Source organism: Trachurus japonicus, chromosome 22 (assembly GCF_045865225.1).
Source record: "Trachurus japonicus isolate A0001 chromosome 22, Traja_1.0".
NCBI classification, from domain to species: Eukaryota; Metazoa; Chordata; class Actinopteri; order Carangiformes; family Carangidae; genus Trachurus; species Trachurus japonicus.
This window is the reverse complement of record NC_140928.1, coordinates 17,575,764-17,592,793: the sequence shown is the minus strand read 5'-3', so window position 1 is coordinate 17,592,793 and position 17,030 is coordinate 17,575,764. Positions and strand designations below refer to the sequence as shown.

At 40.7% G+C, this 17,030-nt stretch overlaps 3 protein-coding genes across 5 annotated transcripts in view; 1 reads left to right on the top strand and 2 right to left on the bottom strand.

The window, feature by feature from the left end:
• tmem63c (transmembrane protein 63C) overlaps positions 1-6,022 on the bottom strand; it is a 30,862-nt gene extending 24,840 nt beyond the window's left edge. Inside the window, exon 1 of the mRNA XM_085767324.1 lies at positions 5,931-6,022. The gene's annotated coding sequence lies outside the window, so the exon portion shown is untranslated. The remainder of the gene's footprint in view (positions 1-5,930) is intronic.
• Positions 6,023-7,057: 1,035 nt separating this feature from the next.
• On the top strand, positions 7,058-11,098 carry zdhhc22 (zDHHC palmitoyltransferase 22). 2 transcript variants are annotated; one of them, XM_085767863.1, is made up of 3 exons: positions 7,058-7,210; positions 8,473-9,030; positions 9,814-11,097. In XM_085767863.1, exons 2-3 carry the CDS (start codon positions 8,475-8,477, stop codon positions 10,089-10,091), a joined length of 834 nt encoding a protein of 277 aa, XP_085623989.1. In that variant the 5' UTR covers positions 7,058-7,210; positions 8,473-8,474; the 3' UTR covers positions 10,092-11,097. The 2 variants fall into 2 exon arrangements, with proteins under 2 accessions (XP_085623989.1, XP_085623991.1); XM_085767865.1 differs by having other exon boundaries at positions 7,118-7,233; positions 9,814-11,098.
• Positions 11,099-11,148: 50 nt separating this feature from the next.
• On the bottom strand, positions 11,149-16,785 carry cipca (CLOCK-interacting pacemaker a). 2 transcript variants are annotated; one of them, XM_085767640.1, is made up of 4 exons: positions 16,596-16,785; positions 15,400-15,522; positions 14,771-14,940; positions 11,149-13,621 (listed from the first exon to the last, which is right to left on the bottom strand). In XM_085767640.1, the coding sequence occupies exons 1-4, from the start codon at positions 16,618-16,620 to the stop codon at positions 12,806-12,808; spliced, it is 1,134 nt and encodes a 377-aa protein (XP_085623766.1). In that variant the 5' UTR covers positions 16,621-16,785; the 3' UTR covers positions 11,149-12,805. The 2 variants fall into 2 exon arrangements, with proteins under 2 accessions (XP_085623766.1, XP_085623767.1); XM_085767641.1 differs by having other exon boundaries at positions 15,400-15,517; positions 16,596-16,716.
• Between the last annotated feature and the right edge of the window lie 245 nt (positions 16,786-17,030).

Sequence of the window (17,030 nt, the reverse complement as noted above, 5' to 3'; positions counted from 1 at the left end):
GCACATTTGCAGAAACACAAGAGGATTGTAATGAGACTTCTTCAGCTTCCAACTGCTCATATTCATAGCATGCAGGGTTAGAGGTCTCTAGAGACCAAAATGGGGTTGTTGAACATCTCATTCTTGCACAATGGATATTAATATGCTGCTGTAACAGCCTCCACTGCTCTGAAAGAGCTTCCAAAGAGCCACGGAAATCCATGAAAATCAGTCAGTTTGTGGACAAGAGCGTCTACATACAGTACTTTTGGCTTCGTCTAACTGTGCAGTTATTTTTTGACATTTTAATGGGGATGCTGTGTGTGAATGCATCTTCTTCTCAACTCCACAGGAGCTACAGGCCTCTGCTGTGATGGCTCTGGTTGGAGGGGTGTGTGTGGAGGGGCAGACCTAGCCTGAGGGGGGAGAAAAAGGGGAAGCGGAGGGTTTCAGCACAATCTGCTCACCACCTGCTCAATGCAGATCGATTAAAGGAGGAGGCTCCATTCTTTTCATATCTCACTCTCTCTCCATCACATCATACGCAAACACAGATCACTGAGGTGTGTCTGCTCAGAGCACACAGCTAATGCGGCCCTGACCCCCCCCCCCCCTCTCTCTCAGTCTCTCTCTGAAGGCTGAATGAGCCATAACCTGCCTGGAGCGAGGGCTGCACGCACACACCTGCTTGCTGTCTGGCTGCACATGCTCAGTAGATCCCCAGGAGGGCACCCTGTGTCTGCCCTGCTGCCGCCGTGTGAACTTCATTAGGACCCATCTGGTTTCAGCGATGGCTCAAGTCCAACACGTAACACTGGGATGACACTCAACCAGTTCAACCATCACAGAGGCTAGCTGTGTTTTCACTGCATCCTCCGAGCTTCTGGAAGATTCCACCCACAGCTTCTTTACACTGTAAAACGCTGCTGGATTCGATCCTGAAAACCTGAGTCTCAGAGTTAAAATGGTCTTCACCCCCACATCGACCACAAAGTGCAACCACAGCTCAACAGAACAGAGTCCTGCAGAGAAACCTCCTCTTTCTAAAGCATCAAAACCATTTTCTGCAGTAAAATGTCACACAACTTGTCTCAGCAATAGTTTTCAGCATCACGTTTGCTCCCTGGCTATTTGTAGATGTTATTAATCTTTTTACTTAAAAGATTAAAGGACAATTATATATTAGAGGTTTTATTTGTTATGGGTCTTTTCATCAGCACTGCTTTGACGTGTATTAGTTATGCTCCCTCTTAAAGCCACACTATCGCCAGGCTCATTGCAAAGCTATTCCATATCTTCCCTGCTTTACATGTAAAGGCCTTAACTGTTCCATCTATTCATTTGTTGTCAGATTCACGACCTCATGAGGAAATGCGGTTGCCAGCAGGGATAGTGCGCATTGTTATCAAGAAAGTCCCAACATCGGAGATCTGAGAGTCAGTTGCTGAGCAGCAGCGTTTACTGTACAATGCAGGAAATATCCAGAGTATATTTTATTCTTTTCCCATCTTCCGAGTTTGCTTTTCACATGTCATGAGGATTTTGGGGAAAAATACTGATTCTTCAGGATCCAGAAATATCATACTCTAATGATAAATCTAAAAACATGTTGTATACAAAGTAGGAAAAAGCTTAGAAAAAGCACAGATTGAATATTCCAACAAGTAAAAGACTTAATAAATTTTGATCCAGTGGCAGATTAATGCAGATCATATCAATGTCCTGTCATGATAGTTTGAATAATTGACTAATTGTTTGAACAGTAATGTTTAGTATGTCATTTACAGTTAACTCTGACCGTCGCCCTCGGCAAAACCATGATCAGAAATAACTGAGCATCAAGATGAAACCGGCTCATATCACAACATCTGATGTAACTGCAGGAGCTCCTTTACATCAGACAGATCTTCCAGCCCACAGTGCACGAACAAAAGGCAGAGTCGGTATGAAATGAATGTCAAAAGCTCCTTATTGATATTGTAAGCAAGACTGTGGCAGTGTGGGCTTTGGTGGTGAGGATCTGTGCACAATACATCAGTGACAGGGCGGCATGCATCAATATGACTGTGATGGATCCCTGTGGGATAACAGGGAAGTTTACAACAGGAATCTCAAATAGCAGCGAGCGTCCTCACCAACAAAGCCGTAAAAAGAACAAAAGCGAGTTTACGATGCAGAGCGACGGTGGTTATAAGGCAGCTAACCACCATGCTAACACTATAAATCTTGATCCATTCACAATATCCAATCACAAAGCAGATGGAATCAGCCTGGACAGTGGAGATGCACTGAAACATACTACGTACCTGCCTCAATATCAGTTTTCTACCAAAAACTACACTAAAACTTTATGTGGAAGCTGTTTCCAGAAACCTTTTAAGTCAAGTGAGTGATGGGATTTACAGTGTGTAGCGTAGCCTCTGTTTTGTTCTGATATCCTGTTTGTGTACAATCATCTCACTGGAGCCTTTCACCAAAGTGTTTTGTGACATTTTTATTCATCCCCTGCAGCCTGTGACATGTGTCTGCGGAGATGAGTCACAGAAATACATCTCACTTAGATACAATCTTTGATGTATTACACACACACACGCACGCACACACACAATCATCATCACTAACATAGTGGTGTGTAGGGATGTCACGATTATAGATTTTCTTGGTACGATTATTGTCAGAGAAATAATCAAGGTGTTACGATTACCACGATTATTATGCATCAATACATTTCACAACACTATGAATGTGTAAAATCAAATAAAGTCAAAATATAAAATTATATTTTGACTTTATTTGAATTTACACCTTACTAATCTATAGGACCAGTTATTAATCCCCCAGGGGGAACTGTTTGAAATATTTATGTCATTAATTGTCCTCTATACCAAATGTTTACGTTTATTTTAATCATTTTTTTCACAATACAAATGACACGCTAACATTTAAATTCCTACTAATTCAGTGTTACTTTAGATAAATGGACCAGTATCTGTGCATTTACCTTTACTTTGGCGCACAACTGCAGATATGGTTCCAATATAATCTTTTTCAGAAAGTGACGGTATTTAGGAATCTTTACGATCAATTAATTGTGGTGTTTAATACCACGATTAATTGTGAAGTAATCGTGACATCCCTAGTGGTGTGTGCAGTTTATCAACAGCATGCTCCTCTCTTATCCTCAGTCTGTGCTGTGTGTAGAGTTAACTGTCATTGGCCCCGCCGAGCAGGTTGTGTTTAGCACCTGTCTCTGTTTGTCGGTTTGTTTATTTATTTGTCACCAAGGTTACAGATGTGCTTCAAACTTGTTGGATGGATCGGGCACGAGCCAGGGAGGGAAGACCTTTCAATGTTGGTACAGATCTAGAGATAATTTTTTTTCATTTTTCAGGAAATAATGTATGGATCTTGAAAAATCTGACATATTTATGGCATTAACAACCATAATTTGTAGATAATGCAGAGAATGCTGAATCTGTATTACAGAGAGTTTAGTCATGAATAATTCTTGCAGTGCCAAGTGAATTTAGGAATGTTTACATTATATCTCGTGTAGCATTATACAATATGACAAATTATATATACACTGGTATATTTTTTACCTAATGCTTTGATATCTTTGAGTGTGTCAGACCATTGTGAGTTATGCTCAGATAGCAATACAGGATATTTTTGATTTTGAATGAGTTACCGTTCACATATTTAATTGGATTAGACATAAAAACATTCATGTCTGGTTTCTGTCTCTGCAAATGACTTCTTGAATTTCCAGACAATACAATACACAGTCTTAAACACTGACACTGCAGGAAATGTCTTATACCATAGTCGATGATTTTGTCCATTGATCCCACCCTCATATTGATATATACTTACACTGCTAATATGTTGTTTAAAGCTAAGGTTCAAGACCATCACAATAAAGCTCTTATGTGACAAAAAGGTACTGAAAATTGAGATTTAATGTAATTCAAATCTTTTTCAGGAAAAAAAGTCACATTCAAAGCTCCTTCTGACTTTATGTTTGATATTCCTGGAGCCTCAGTGCTGCAGGCACTGTTCTGTTCTGTCTCTTTCACTCTCTCCATGAGAAGCAGAGAGGATTACGTGATTATTTGATGCTTCACAGCGTAAAAGGAAGTGGTAACTCACAAATCTACAAAGGATCTTCATACACCTACTTCACTGTTTGATCGTTGTGTTCGGCTGGACCTGTGTCCACATGCTCAGAAAAGAAAAACAGCCAACCACATAAAATAGATCCATCATGGGTAGAGGCTTATGTTTGCTTATGAATTTCTGAAAAGTCTAACTCATGTTGAGCAGCTGTTAGATGTTGTACAAGCCATCTCTCCACTGCAAGCTCCTTTTTCAATCTCAGCTTAGAGTCTCCTGAAATATTAATGCGTGTGTGATACTTGAAGATGACCAGCATTCATTCGCTCCCTTTTCTTGGGAGACCTACTGAGTGTGCACTCCTCCTGGAGCTGTCGCAGATTAAAATTTAAAGTGGTAGACCTCTGAAAAGCTTTTGATTGGACCTTTGCCTCAGGAGTGAAACATGAAAAAAACAAGGTGAACCTGAACCACACCACTGAGAAAATGAGTCAAACTCCAAACAGCAGAGAGAAGAACAGTAAATTACACTTTAACATAGCTAATAAAATATACACAGTAGGCTACATACATACTGTGTGGGAGTTTATTATCTGCTCACTTGCTCCTTTTTAAAGTACTGGTGTCATTGGATTCATTTCCAATTGAATCTATGTTTTATAAAAGCTACTAACAGTGACCACTCAAGCCTGATGGCGATTGTAGAGAGTTAAAAGCTATAATGACTCTCATGTAAATAGAGATGTTCATTAAAATAATTAGAGGTCTTCAAGAGCCTATAATATCTCTATCTATTTATGGAAGATTCATAAACAGGAGCCTGCAACCAAATGGAGCTCCTCTGTAATTAATGAACATCACTAATTGCCAATATCATTATCCCTGATCCTCAGATCTGACACAGCCGTAGAAGACGGCTTTCTGCCTCCACATTAAAAATTCAACTCAGTATCTAAATATCACTTTCCATTACAAAACCTTTCAACCAATTCAAAGTCCTGCCATAAATCTGACATTTTCAAAGGCCACTTCTTTTCTTCATAGTCAGGTGCAAATGGCAGAAGTCAGGAGTTCATTCAACATGACCATAATATCAAAAAAGTGCAAATTCATCTCAGCTATGAGCCCAGTTTGCCTCTGGAAAACCAATCCGAGGCAGCATTTAAAACCTTGCATTTCTGTGCTAAAACCTACAGCAGAATTAACATGGATTCAACAGGTCAAACTACTTTCACACTTGACCAACACAAGGCTTTGTGTCTGCACAACCCCCCAACACAACACACTGAGCAGCAGCAGCAGCAGCAGACGACAGCAGAGTGGAGGCAGCATGGCCACAGCATGAAGGGAAAAGCCCCACAGACTCCCGTGTTTACCTCTGATCACAGTGAAAAGCCCCCAGCTCAGCCCTCTGACTCCACGAGGAACAATAGACCTGTGCCTCTACTGGCAGTAAGGGTTGTACCTGTTTTGGTTTGGGGTGTAAAAGATCTGACACGTTGCCAGAAACATCCTCATCCTCCTCACCGGCCAGTTTAACAACACAGCAGCGTGACGCGCGGGGCTGAAGGAAGCGGAGGTTTGACTACATCTTTCATCTGTTATTATTGAAAGAAAAAGCTGGTTAAGTGAGCGATATATTTAGCGATTGTACTGTGCTCCCCCAGCTTATAATGCTACTGCACCACTCACAACAGTCTACACACCCGCCTCCCTCCAGCTCTCCAACTTGATGATAACGATTGCGCCACAAATAGCGCCAATAAACCGCTCCTCCGCACCTTTAAACCACTAAATATCCATAAATTACTTATTTTAAAATCCCCGTCGCTCACCTCAAGAGGCGTCCTGGTCGCTGGCGTCTGGTGGTGATGGAGATGCTGCTGTTTTTTTTTTTTTTTTTACCCAATACCAAGAAACAAGAGAAACTCCCACCTACTTAGGGACCGTATGACAATTAAACACCTGCCACAATAGGCTGCTAAGGGAGCGTCGAGAGGTGTTGGGAAGAATATTCTGATCATGTTTAGGATTTTATGATATGCGAATAAATAAGGTCATAGGTGCAATAATGTGATCAGATAGGCTATGCACTTATTTACTTATTTGCGGATTAAATGGTTGGGGAAACTAGATATAGGAAAAGTGTGGAGTCGGGAATAGGCTATAACAATAAAACATATCTACAGCAGTAATATGACAGCAGTCAGACAGGACAGGTTTAATGACTGAGGATGCATTGCCACCTACAGGAAAACCGTCTCTCTTGCAAACATCTGCTTTTATTTTATTCCATTTTATTTTATTTTATTACCATACACACAAATGAATGATTGAGTGTTTGTTTCACAACACTTAAACATATTTATTCCACTATATTATGAGTGTATTGAATAGACTTGCTACATCTACTTAGCATCTGCACATTACAAAGTCAAATTTAGACTCTCCTTCAAAAGAAATCTTGAATGAATGAATGAATTGAAGAATGATTCTGCATTGAGTAAATTAAACTACACTGTTATGCAGAGATTTGCTCTTTTGATGTATTTAATTCATTCTTAAATATACAGTGGGCTATATATTTTTAATTTAGGCATTTTCTCCTGGACCTGATGGACCTGATCATCTTTTCAATCACTATAAACAATAAAATGTTTAAAAGGACATTGCCCCGCTTATTCAGTGGGTGGACACTGGATACAGGTGAAAACACATTCATTTCTTCTTTGTCTTCTTCTTTTTTTTTTTCTTAAAGCCAAATTAAAACAAAAATAAAGAACAATCTTTCATCCAACACTATTTCCACACAAACTGGCTGGTTTTGTGCTGTGATTAATTCACTATCTCTATGGACGTGTTCTGCCTTGACAAGTCATATTCTCCTATAGTAAATGTAGGTAGACGTAGACGTTTCAGAAATATTAAAAAGGAAAGAAAACAGACGCATCCAGACCAACAGGCGGCGGTAGACAAAGCAGCAGACACCATTTTAATGAAAAAAGACGTCAATGTGATTGAACAACACCTTCGTCTCTGCGTTTGAATGAACGTGCCGAGCTCCGTGGTGCTGAAAGGACAGCTCCTCTGCTCCTCTGCTCCCTGACACCTGCAGGTAGGTGGGAAGCCCCGGACACGGTGAGCACGGTCTTTTTCTAATATTAGCCTACATAATAATTTCAAATGCGTCTTCAAGGAAATACAATGATTGGCGCCTTCAGTTGCACCGGTTTGATCTGATTTTGAATTTAAGGAGAGGGGATCAAGGAGCCCTACATACATAGATCGTAACAGAAAATGCTCTCATGTGTCATCTGGGGCATGCAGTGGAGCTCCCCGGTATTTTCATGCGGAAGACCCCTGTTCAAGAGCATAAAGACCCAGTTTTGTTTTCACTGTGCGGTTTGCACTGTGTGTTGGTACCTACTGTAGGTCAGCAGATACCATGTGAAAAAGGCTGGGATATTCTTGGTATTCTCAGTGGCCCCTGAGAATCCCCAGACCTACATTTGCTCAGAAATGAGTTTTTTCCTCAGAGCAGACAGAACAGCCAGGACATACAATATTTATAACCTTATAGGACATTACATCACATCGATGCTTTAAGTCAGGGGTTCTCAACTAGTCTCACTCTGGGCTCCACATGTTCCCATGGTCATTAAGTCGCGACCCACTTTTATAGAATTCAAACCAAGATTTTTTTTTTAAGCCTTTAAAAACTCATTTTGCTCTTTATTGAGCAAAGTGCATTTCAGGGCACATTAATGAAACTGAGGAGGACCATGACAACTGCATGTACGGAAGTGAATAAAAAAATATCAAACTGCACAAAATGGAGACCAACAAAATGATATATTTGACTTCTAATGCATCTCTGCATTCAGAGCATGTTCACAAAAGTGAATAAATATCAAATTGCACAAAATAAAGACCCACAAAACAAAACAAGATTCACTGCATTCAGACCACATTAATAAGAAACTGATATCTTTGCATTCAGAGCAAATAATAAGAAAGTGAGGAGCATTACAACTGCATGTGTTCACGTGTCTCGTGTGCCTTTCAATATAAGTTATTTTTCAAAATGAAAGACATGTCCAACATCAGATGTGCATTAAATATGATTTACTTTTTTGACCAGCTGTCCGCGACCCATCCAGAACGGGTCCGCGACCCACTTTTGGGTCCCGACCCACCAGTTGAGAACCACTGCTTTAAGTGAATAATACTGACCTAGTTGTTAAGATTGGAAAGGAAAAATCTAAAGGTGATATGTAAAAGCCATAACATAGAAACAGCTGTTGTATTTGGATCTATCATACTGACCTCTTATTGTCTTACTCACATCTCTGCTGTGTCTTCTTCACTCTCATGCAGACATGTTCACCAGGATGTTAAAGTTGAGACTTCTCAACGCTGTGGCACCTGCGTACTTCTTCACAGCCACAGCGGTCACCTTCATTTTGCACTTCTGCTTCTTCATCCCAACAATATTCCCCAACGTGGACGCGTCACCGAGGGTGTCCACGACTCTCCACACAGTTGTTTTCCTCTTCCTGATGTTCAACGCGTTGGGAAATTACATAATGACTATCAAATATCCTGCTGAAAGTGCCAACGAGACTGTGGTCCCGGTGTGCTCGCCACACTGCTCGGACAAAGTGGACGCCCACTACCTCCTGAACGGACGTCACTTCTGCAAACTGTGCAAGAAGGTGATCCTGAAGAGGGACCACCACTGCTTTTTCACGGGGAACTGCATCGGCAACAAAAACATGCGCTACTTCATCATGTTCTGCATCTACACATCATGCACATGTTTGTACTCTTTGGTTCTCGGCGTGGCCTTTCTAACAGTGGAGTACTCCATCTCCTTCGAGAACCCGCTGACCTTCCTCACTCTTCTCCCCCTCTCCACCGGCTACTTCTTCATGGGTGAGTTGCTGCCTGGTGTTGTATTTCCACTTCAAAGATGATCATATAATATGAGGCACATGGTTTTCTGAGAAATTCACATCCAGGGCCGGCCCTAGGATTTTGGTGGCCCTAAACAAGATTTTTGTTTGTGGCCCTGCACTCTAAGCACAAACACCAAATCACTGGTTAAAACTGAATATAGACATGTTGACCCTCTGAGGTTTGAGGCCATTTTCTCGAATTTAACATATTTTCTTAAATGTATCTTTTTAAGATACTTGCAGATGTAACAATACTCAAGTGTTTTATGTCTAAATATTAGAACCTCCGCTGTAAGCACACTGACGCCAATTTGTCCTAGAACACTGTATAAAGAAATAATTTAGGTCAAATGCTGGAAATTTGAGGTCTGCTTTTTGAAAAATTTCAAATCCCTTGTGAAAACACACCTTCAGTCATGAGAATGAACTGTTTTTGGTGCTTGAAATAGGATATGAATACAGTAATAGATACGTGTAGAAAACAAGTCTTTGTAAGATTGCTTTTTGAGCACAAATGTTGTCATTCTGCCATTCTATTTTCACCAAAAGTCTCAATGTGAGATAAAAGAAGCTGAATATTGACTTCAAATTACATATAGCCTAAAGCTCATAGCGTGCACGTGCAGACCTCAGGATGTTTAAATGACTTGATGAACCCCGGTACCTTTCTGATCATGTGGCCCCCCACCTAACGGCTGTGGCCCTAAACAACCGGGGGCCGGCCCTGTTCACATCCTCCCCTCTCAATCTCTCCTCACAGGAACCATCTCAGGCTTGCAGCTGTTCGTGGTGCTGATGCTGTACGTGTGGCTGGGCATCGGCCTGGTCTGCGCCGGCTTCTGCTGCCAGCAGGTGCTGCTGGTGGCACGGGGACAGACCTGGTGTCAGATGCAGAGGGGGCAGCTGGTGGAGAACCGCAGCCCCTGGAGAACCAACCTCAAGGATGTCTTCGGTACCCGCTGGATCCTCGGCCTTCTCGTGCCTGTGCAGACAGCGGGGATGTGCTCAGATGACATAGATGCACACAAACAAGACTGAGTGATAACCACATATTGGTCATATCAATAGCTCCCAATAGCTCGCACAAGTTGTAGAAAATGCTTTCCAGGGAATCCGTGTGGTGATTGACTAAACTAAATGGACGCTTTATGACTTCTATAAAGTAGTCATGAAATAGTTAGCTGTTAGTATACATTCCTTTAAGGACAGGAGCCATATAAGCAATGTGAAACTTTTGAATAAGTGCATAGTGTAAGTTTATCATTCTAAGTAGCTTTTTACAAGGCAATATTAAGACAAATAAACTGGTTGTTTTTGAGATACAAAACGTTTTACATGCACTTCTAGCGACATGCTTACATTACACAGACAGCTTTGCGTAGGTGCATGCATTCACAGCTTTGCAAACTCGTATTATGCTTTTGATTTGACCGCCGTGTGGCAGCGCTCTGAGATTATCAGTCAAAGTACGTCGCTCTTCCAGACTTCCTTGTAGGACACTACAATGTGACATTCAGGAAAATTCAGTTTTTACAACAATAATTCACTTTGACACTAAGGGCTAGCAGACAGAGAAAACTACAGTGTCTATAGCATCAACTGCCAGGCTTGACACCACTGTTTAGACAATACAATACACTGCTACGTGTTGATATTTTCTACTCAAAAGGATGTGACTCACTCAGTCAGACAGTTGGATAAAGGTACAGTAATCTGCTCCTTTAGAAGAACGGGTGAATGATGGAAATGTGAAAATGATTACCATATTATTATCCAGGGTATTATTCACAATGTGCCATAAGATTGTGTCTTACATGCTTATTGATGACCCCAAAGATGAGGTTATACTGCTAATGATAGAGCCTTCTCTATAAGACTAGTGTGGACTTTTCACTGTTATGCTGCTGCTAGAGCTACTGACATATTCAACATTGTGTCAAAGATGTTTTGGATTTCAATAAGTATACTTTTTAGAAATATTTTGTCTATTCCTGTTATACCAATAAAAGTATTCAAATCACAAGCAGCCGTTTTTTGTTTTTCAAAGTGACACACATGGAGGAAAATTCAATAAATGACAGAGAGGAAGTAGTCCTCAAACCCAAAAGTTTTATGAGAATTCATCATTAGTCAAACGGATTAAAAGTGATACAGAAAGCACATTTCACAATAACAGCGAAAAGCAATATTCATGATGATGTTTGCCACTCTCCTTTTCCTCGTTTAAAACCAAGACTGATTTGTTACTGATACTTCTCATGATTAGAAAATTTTGTAACAGCAGTGTTTAAAGTGTCTAAAAATGGATAAAACAATAGCTGATCTCATGATTAAAATTGAACCATTTGGGACTTCATTTTTCTTTATGATTATCTTTCCACTGCAACTTTGACTGTATAATGTTGGCACAGCTAAAGTTTGTTTTACACTTTCAGAAAAGAACGTGAATTCTTTGGGGACATTTAAATACATTCAACTTTCTTCCACATAAAGCTCACAAAGAAGAACGGAAATCAAAGCTGCTCAAATGTTGATATGAAATACAAACATAAACATGTTCAAAAAGGCACAGGCATCCAGTTAAACATTTATATTCACATTATTCTATCAAGACTCAATGCTCAGATAGAGATATAAGTCATAACATTTTGTCTAAAAATGACAGTAATTCCGTACCTAAAGTGCAAGAATTTGTAATAGGAAACTAAATGAGAATATTTAGCTGTCATTTCTGTCTTAAAGGTTTGAGTAACACTACATCATATTCATATTAAGCTTAAAACTGCAGGAAGAATGAGCAGCAACATATACAAAGTCAAGACAATTATTAGCTACAGCACTTCACTTGCTACAGTTTAAGTTTTTTCCTTCCTCTTCAAATGTATCTTGAGAAAAAGAGTTTATTTTACCAGTGAACTGGCAAACTTGTTATAATGTGCTTCTTACTTTGTTTATATGATTCAAACAGCTTTAAGCTTGGTCAAAAACAATATTAAAAATAAATAATATTGACACCAACTAACAACTTTATACTAAAAAAACAAAACAACACGCTTAATTGTGAGTGATCCACTTCTGGATACAGACAATATCTCTCTGTTCAGTCACATAACTATACAATATATTAACAAAGGAAATAGAAAAAAAAACCTCAGTGACTCAAGACGCAGGTCAATAGAGAGAGAGAGAATGCAGGCCACATTAATCCATACTGGGTCGTCTATTTGATCTAAAAAGTAAAAATGATGCTTATGTTTCCTCCCTAGAAATCACATTCGAGGCATATTCTGTATGAATTAACCGCATCTGTCCTCACATGTGCTGTAAGGCATGCATTTATGCAATTAGAGTTCAAAGTATAGAAGGCATAGCCCTATTGCAAGTGATACTTGCTATTTTGAAACAGCAGAGGCAAGAAGATTTCTTATAGGCAAGGGTTTAAATGAAAACATGCTTCCTATCTCCCACATGAAAATAGTGGATGTGGTGCATCTTGCTGTTTGGAGCTTAGACCAGCAGTTCTGAATCTGCAAATGTAAAATTATTGTACCTCCATCCTCCTGCAAAAGCATGAAAGCATAAGGTTTAGTTTTGTAATTGCTGGGTTAGTTATAACGCTTTATGTTGCGTTGACTATTTCACGAGGAGAAAGCTTTTTCTTGTAAAGATTTGATATATTTACTTAATTCGTTAAATCATCTTCTGTCCCACTGATTGAGAACTGCTGGTCACGTGCACCCATAATTCATACTTTAAGCCAGGACTCTCTGAGCTTTAGCCCCCCACTGTTCATTGTCCACATCCTGCAGAGAGAGCTGGAGCTTAGTCCAGAGCTGTGGGTCTCTGCTGCTCAGCGCCTCCAGCAGCAGAGAGGTTTGCTCTTGGAGCTGCTGCAGCTGGCCCTGGGTGTGCTTATTCTCCTTCATCAGCTGCTTTGTACGCATGGTGATTCCCAGCAAACCAGACTTGCTGAGAATATTGTAGGTATTGCTGAAACGTTTCAGTTTGTTACTGTCCATCAAGAGGGCGTCCTGGTATTTGTCAGCATGGAGAATGTCACTGTCCAGCTCCATCCCGAATTCATCTGTGCAGGGGGTGAGGGAGCTGGTTCCTGCCAGCGAGAAGAGAGAGCTGTCACCGAGCTGCTCCTGACTCTCGACCGCCTGCGCCTGGTCGTTTGATGCTTCAGGCATGGAGATGGGTTTGGCTGGACTCTGCAGTGCCGGCTGTGGGCTCGGGAAGCTGTAGGGCCTGTGGCTGTGGTGGTGCCTCCTCTGTCGCTGGTCATACCCTGAGTGCCCCCTCATCCTGGAGGATCCTGCCTTCTTCGTGTGCACGTCTGTGGGGTGAGGGGCGATTCTGGGGTATGACTTGAGGATGGGCATGTAGCCTTTTGATTGTCGAGTGTTTTCAGAGCAAGTCTTTGGAGAGCAGCTGCTGCTGCTGCTGCTGCTGCTGCTGCTGCCGTTTGAAACCATTGGTTGGAGAAGAACCACCTGTGATTGAGGCACCACTTCCAAGGGCGAAGGAAAACCCCACTGTTTTTCTGCTGGGGCCACTGAAGATGCCTATAGGGAGGAAAAAATACCTATTAAAATATTACGCTATAATACAATACATAATGTATTATACACATGGATCATGTAAAAATAAAAAATAAAAAACACTCAAAACAAAGTGCATTGCAAATAAAAATAACACTCAAACTACAATGACCAGAAAGACTTCAAGAGGAACTATGCAAGTCCGGTCGCTTTTCCGCTGTTTTGCTAACCCGAGTCCTCCCGGCCATGTGGATTTGTTTACAACGAAGCTGGCCAGAAAGCAATGAAGAGAGCGGTAGATAACACTATATATCATACATGATGTTACGATGTGTATATTTGTGTGTAGTTCAATCTGTCGTAAATAAGAAATTACGGGTTATGGGTGTGTTTGTGTCGCGGTGCGCAAAGACGAGAGCGGTTTTGCAAGGTTGGTTTTCAGCCAAGAGACGCAATAAGAGGAAGGCAAAGAGCGTCCAGTCTCCCTCATAACAAGTTAAGCCATTTATTAAACCATCACAATTACTCCAAAGCTGTTTAATTAAGGTAGAAATGTAGCATAGTTAAACTACAAATCCTGCATAGTTCCTCTTCCCTAGCTAAAGGAAATTCAACAATGAATTCATAGTAAAGAATGACTAAACTATGATCCTATGAGAGAAAAGCCTGAATCAAAAAACTCAGTTGACATAACAAGTCAGTTTTTTCTTAGAAACTGAGGGGAAAATATCTGCACAAGGTAAGTTAATAGCCTGCCGGAAAAAAAATAATTAAAAAAAATAAAAAGGTTTGCCAGAGATTTAAAATAATCTTTAGGCTGTGGTGGAGAAGTTTATGTATCAATAAATTGACTGGTTCAGTTAAATAATTGTGACGTAAATGTCCACCGGGGTTTCCACCCTCCAGAAGATACAGATTCTGGCAGCAGATGAAAACAAAACAAAGCACAAAGATAAATGCCATATTTCTATGATGTTTTTTCACTACTCTTTTAACGGCATCATCTTGTTGCATCCACCTCTTCTACAGTGACACAAGCTGTTCATTTTCACTAAAGGTTTGAATCGAAAAGCATATATAAAGAGTGCAGAGCCAAACAAGCTGAGCCGAATCTTCTACTGTAGGAGTAATGAAACAAACAACTCTGGGCAGAACATACAACGCTGTATTTACCTGATTTAGAACAAAGTTGTTCATGATGATCATTGGAGAAAGCCCAGCGTATGAGCCTCCCATCAGAGCCACCTGCGGACCACTCGGGTCCTGGCCATAGATGGACCCAGTCCTTCCTGCATCCTCGGAGTCAGTCAGGTCGACTGTACTCAAGTACTCTGAGCTGGCATCTGAGGAGAGAAGACAAGCATATGGGTGTCATCATGGCTAAAAGCGACAGACTGCCCTCTCTTTTGTGCACTGTAACTGAGAAGAATAGAATCTCCACGAAAACAGTGGCAGATGCAGATAAGCACCTCTTGAGTATACTATCAACCCGATGAGGTGGATTATACCAAATCCAGGTCTGCCCTGATGGTGCAAATAACGGTCATCAGAAAAACTGCCCCAATAGAGGATAGCCTACATAGAGAATGTGACCTAGATCCCCCATTTTGATTAGATATGACCTTGTTTATGACTTCACTGTAATTTATCACAAAACATTTAAACATTTACTGTCTAGAGACTAACACCATTTCACAACGTGTGCCGCACTATCAATTCCACCATGTGAAACTCCTTGCTTTCAGCGTAATAAGGCACTCAAATGTTTATCTTTGTGAAACAAAATTAGGACTGAATCAAACCTGAAAAGCCTGAATCTCTCTCCAGGTCAGACTTGGATGCTCCGAGGAGTGTTGCCCTGGTGAACGCCGGTGTCCTGTGTCTGTCGGGTCTACTAAAGTTGCTCATCGTCACCCTAGTCTGTTCTGGAAAAATACAGAGTTAAAGGATGAAAATCTAAGCATTGATTTTCTGATGGACAAAGTGAAATAAAATAAAAAAGTAAAGAGACACAGTCAACTTGTAACTACAATTTGGTTTGTTTCTGGTTTAGTTTATCGTCATTTGTCATTTTGATATCTCAAAGTAAGGGTAATTAAGGACTGACTGAATTATTACTATTTCATCTTTGTTTATTAATCATTTACAGGTCAGTGTTATCTCCATGATCCCTCAACTTTTTTTTTTTTACCAAATGACCAGAAAATAAGAAACAGTAGTCAGGTATAATCTAACACATGTAAATATAACAACCCTGCTATTAATACTTACTTACATCCCTCCACAAAATACTCATTATCATATTAAAAGTGTGTGTTGGCTTAGTGGCATGTCGTATTTGTGCTTTGTGCAAAACAATATAACTTACACATACACATCTTCTTTTGAAGAAATGCTAATGATGAGAACGAATTAGTTTAGCTTAAGTTTTGTAAAGTCAAGAACTTGCAATATTATTATTTCAGGTTGGTGTTTAGAGGCCTGCCACTCCCACACAATTAGCCTGGCTAATTACACAGTCATTAGCTAATGTAAGATGTGCTTTTTTCGCCATCCCCCGTCATAAAATGTATGTAACTGATATGTGGTAAGTAAGAAAAGACTTAAAGGTTAACAATAAATATCATCGGCAGTCTGAACTGGTTTCATGCAGCCAGCGGTTGTTGTTGCGTACACAAGCAACTTTGTCAACTGACGTTATCTAGCAGCTAAAAACTTGACAAACACTGGTTAATTTGAGCTTGTCAGGATGGTCAGGAGGATGACTAACGTTACTGTGCTATAAATAAAAACATGCCAGTTCCTTAAATGCAACATTAATAACAGCAGTCACGTTTGCTGTTGTCTGCATCCACGCAATCTGTGTTTACTGCCCTGCCCCTGCCCTGCTGGCTGTTAGCTCAGTTAGCTAGGCTAGGCTTTAGCTTTGCAACCAGCTCATCACTGCACCAAAGATAGCATAATTATTCGGCTGTTGGTATTATTTTACAGTCCTTACCAATGCGTCTTTTCCTTGAAAACATGTATCCGTCTATACTGGCACCCGAGGTTATAGCTGGCCTCCAGTTACACTCGTCTCCCAGCTAACGCTAGCAACGCCTTGTTGGGATGAACACCAACAACCTTATTCCTCAAGTAAGGTCTTACAGGTAACCGCAGTTTTCCTGTGAAACTTTGATAGATTTCCTCTCTTTCCGCAATCAATGTAAGTATGTAATTATCCAACGTATTACTTCGGTTTTTTGTCAAACACAATGCCTCGGTGGGGTTGGTTATACATCAGTGTTCGTCTGCCTCCGAAGGGTGGAGCAAAGTGAGTGGGGGGGACCTTTAAGTCAATGAGAAGGGCAGAGTTACAGAAATAAACGTGACTGGGCGAAGGCGTTGCCAGGGAAACGGGTCTAATCCAGATGATGAGACAACAGAAGCGCTG

What these genes read in the sequence shown, in the direction of transcription:
- zdhhc22 (XM_085767865.1), top strand. Translation starts at nt 8,475, where the DNA reads ATGTTCACCAGGATGTTAAAGTTGAGACTTCTCAACGCTGTGGCACCT. An exon ending in CACCGGCTACTTCTTCATGG is followed by an intron (nt 9,031 to 9,813) that starts GTGAGTTGCTGC and finishes CTCTCCTCACAG; the next exon opens with GAACCATCTCAGGCTTGCAG.
- cipca (XM_085767640.1), bottom strand. Translation starts at nt 16,620, where the DNA reads ATGTTTTCAAGGAAAAGACGCATTG. An exon ending in GAGAGATTCAGGCTTTTCAG is followed by an intron (nt 14,941 to 15,399) that starts GTTTGATTCAGT and finishes TTCTCTCCTCAG; the next exon opens with ATGCCAGCTCAGAGTACTTG. An exon ending in ACAACTTTGTTCTAAATCAG is followed by an intron (nt 13,622 to 14,770) that starts GTAAATACAGCG and finishes TCCTCCCTATAG; the next exon opens with GCATCTTCAGTGGCCCCAGC.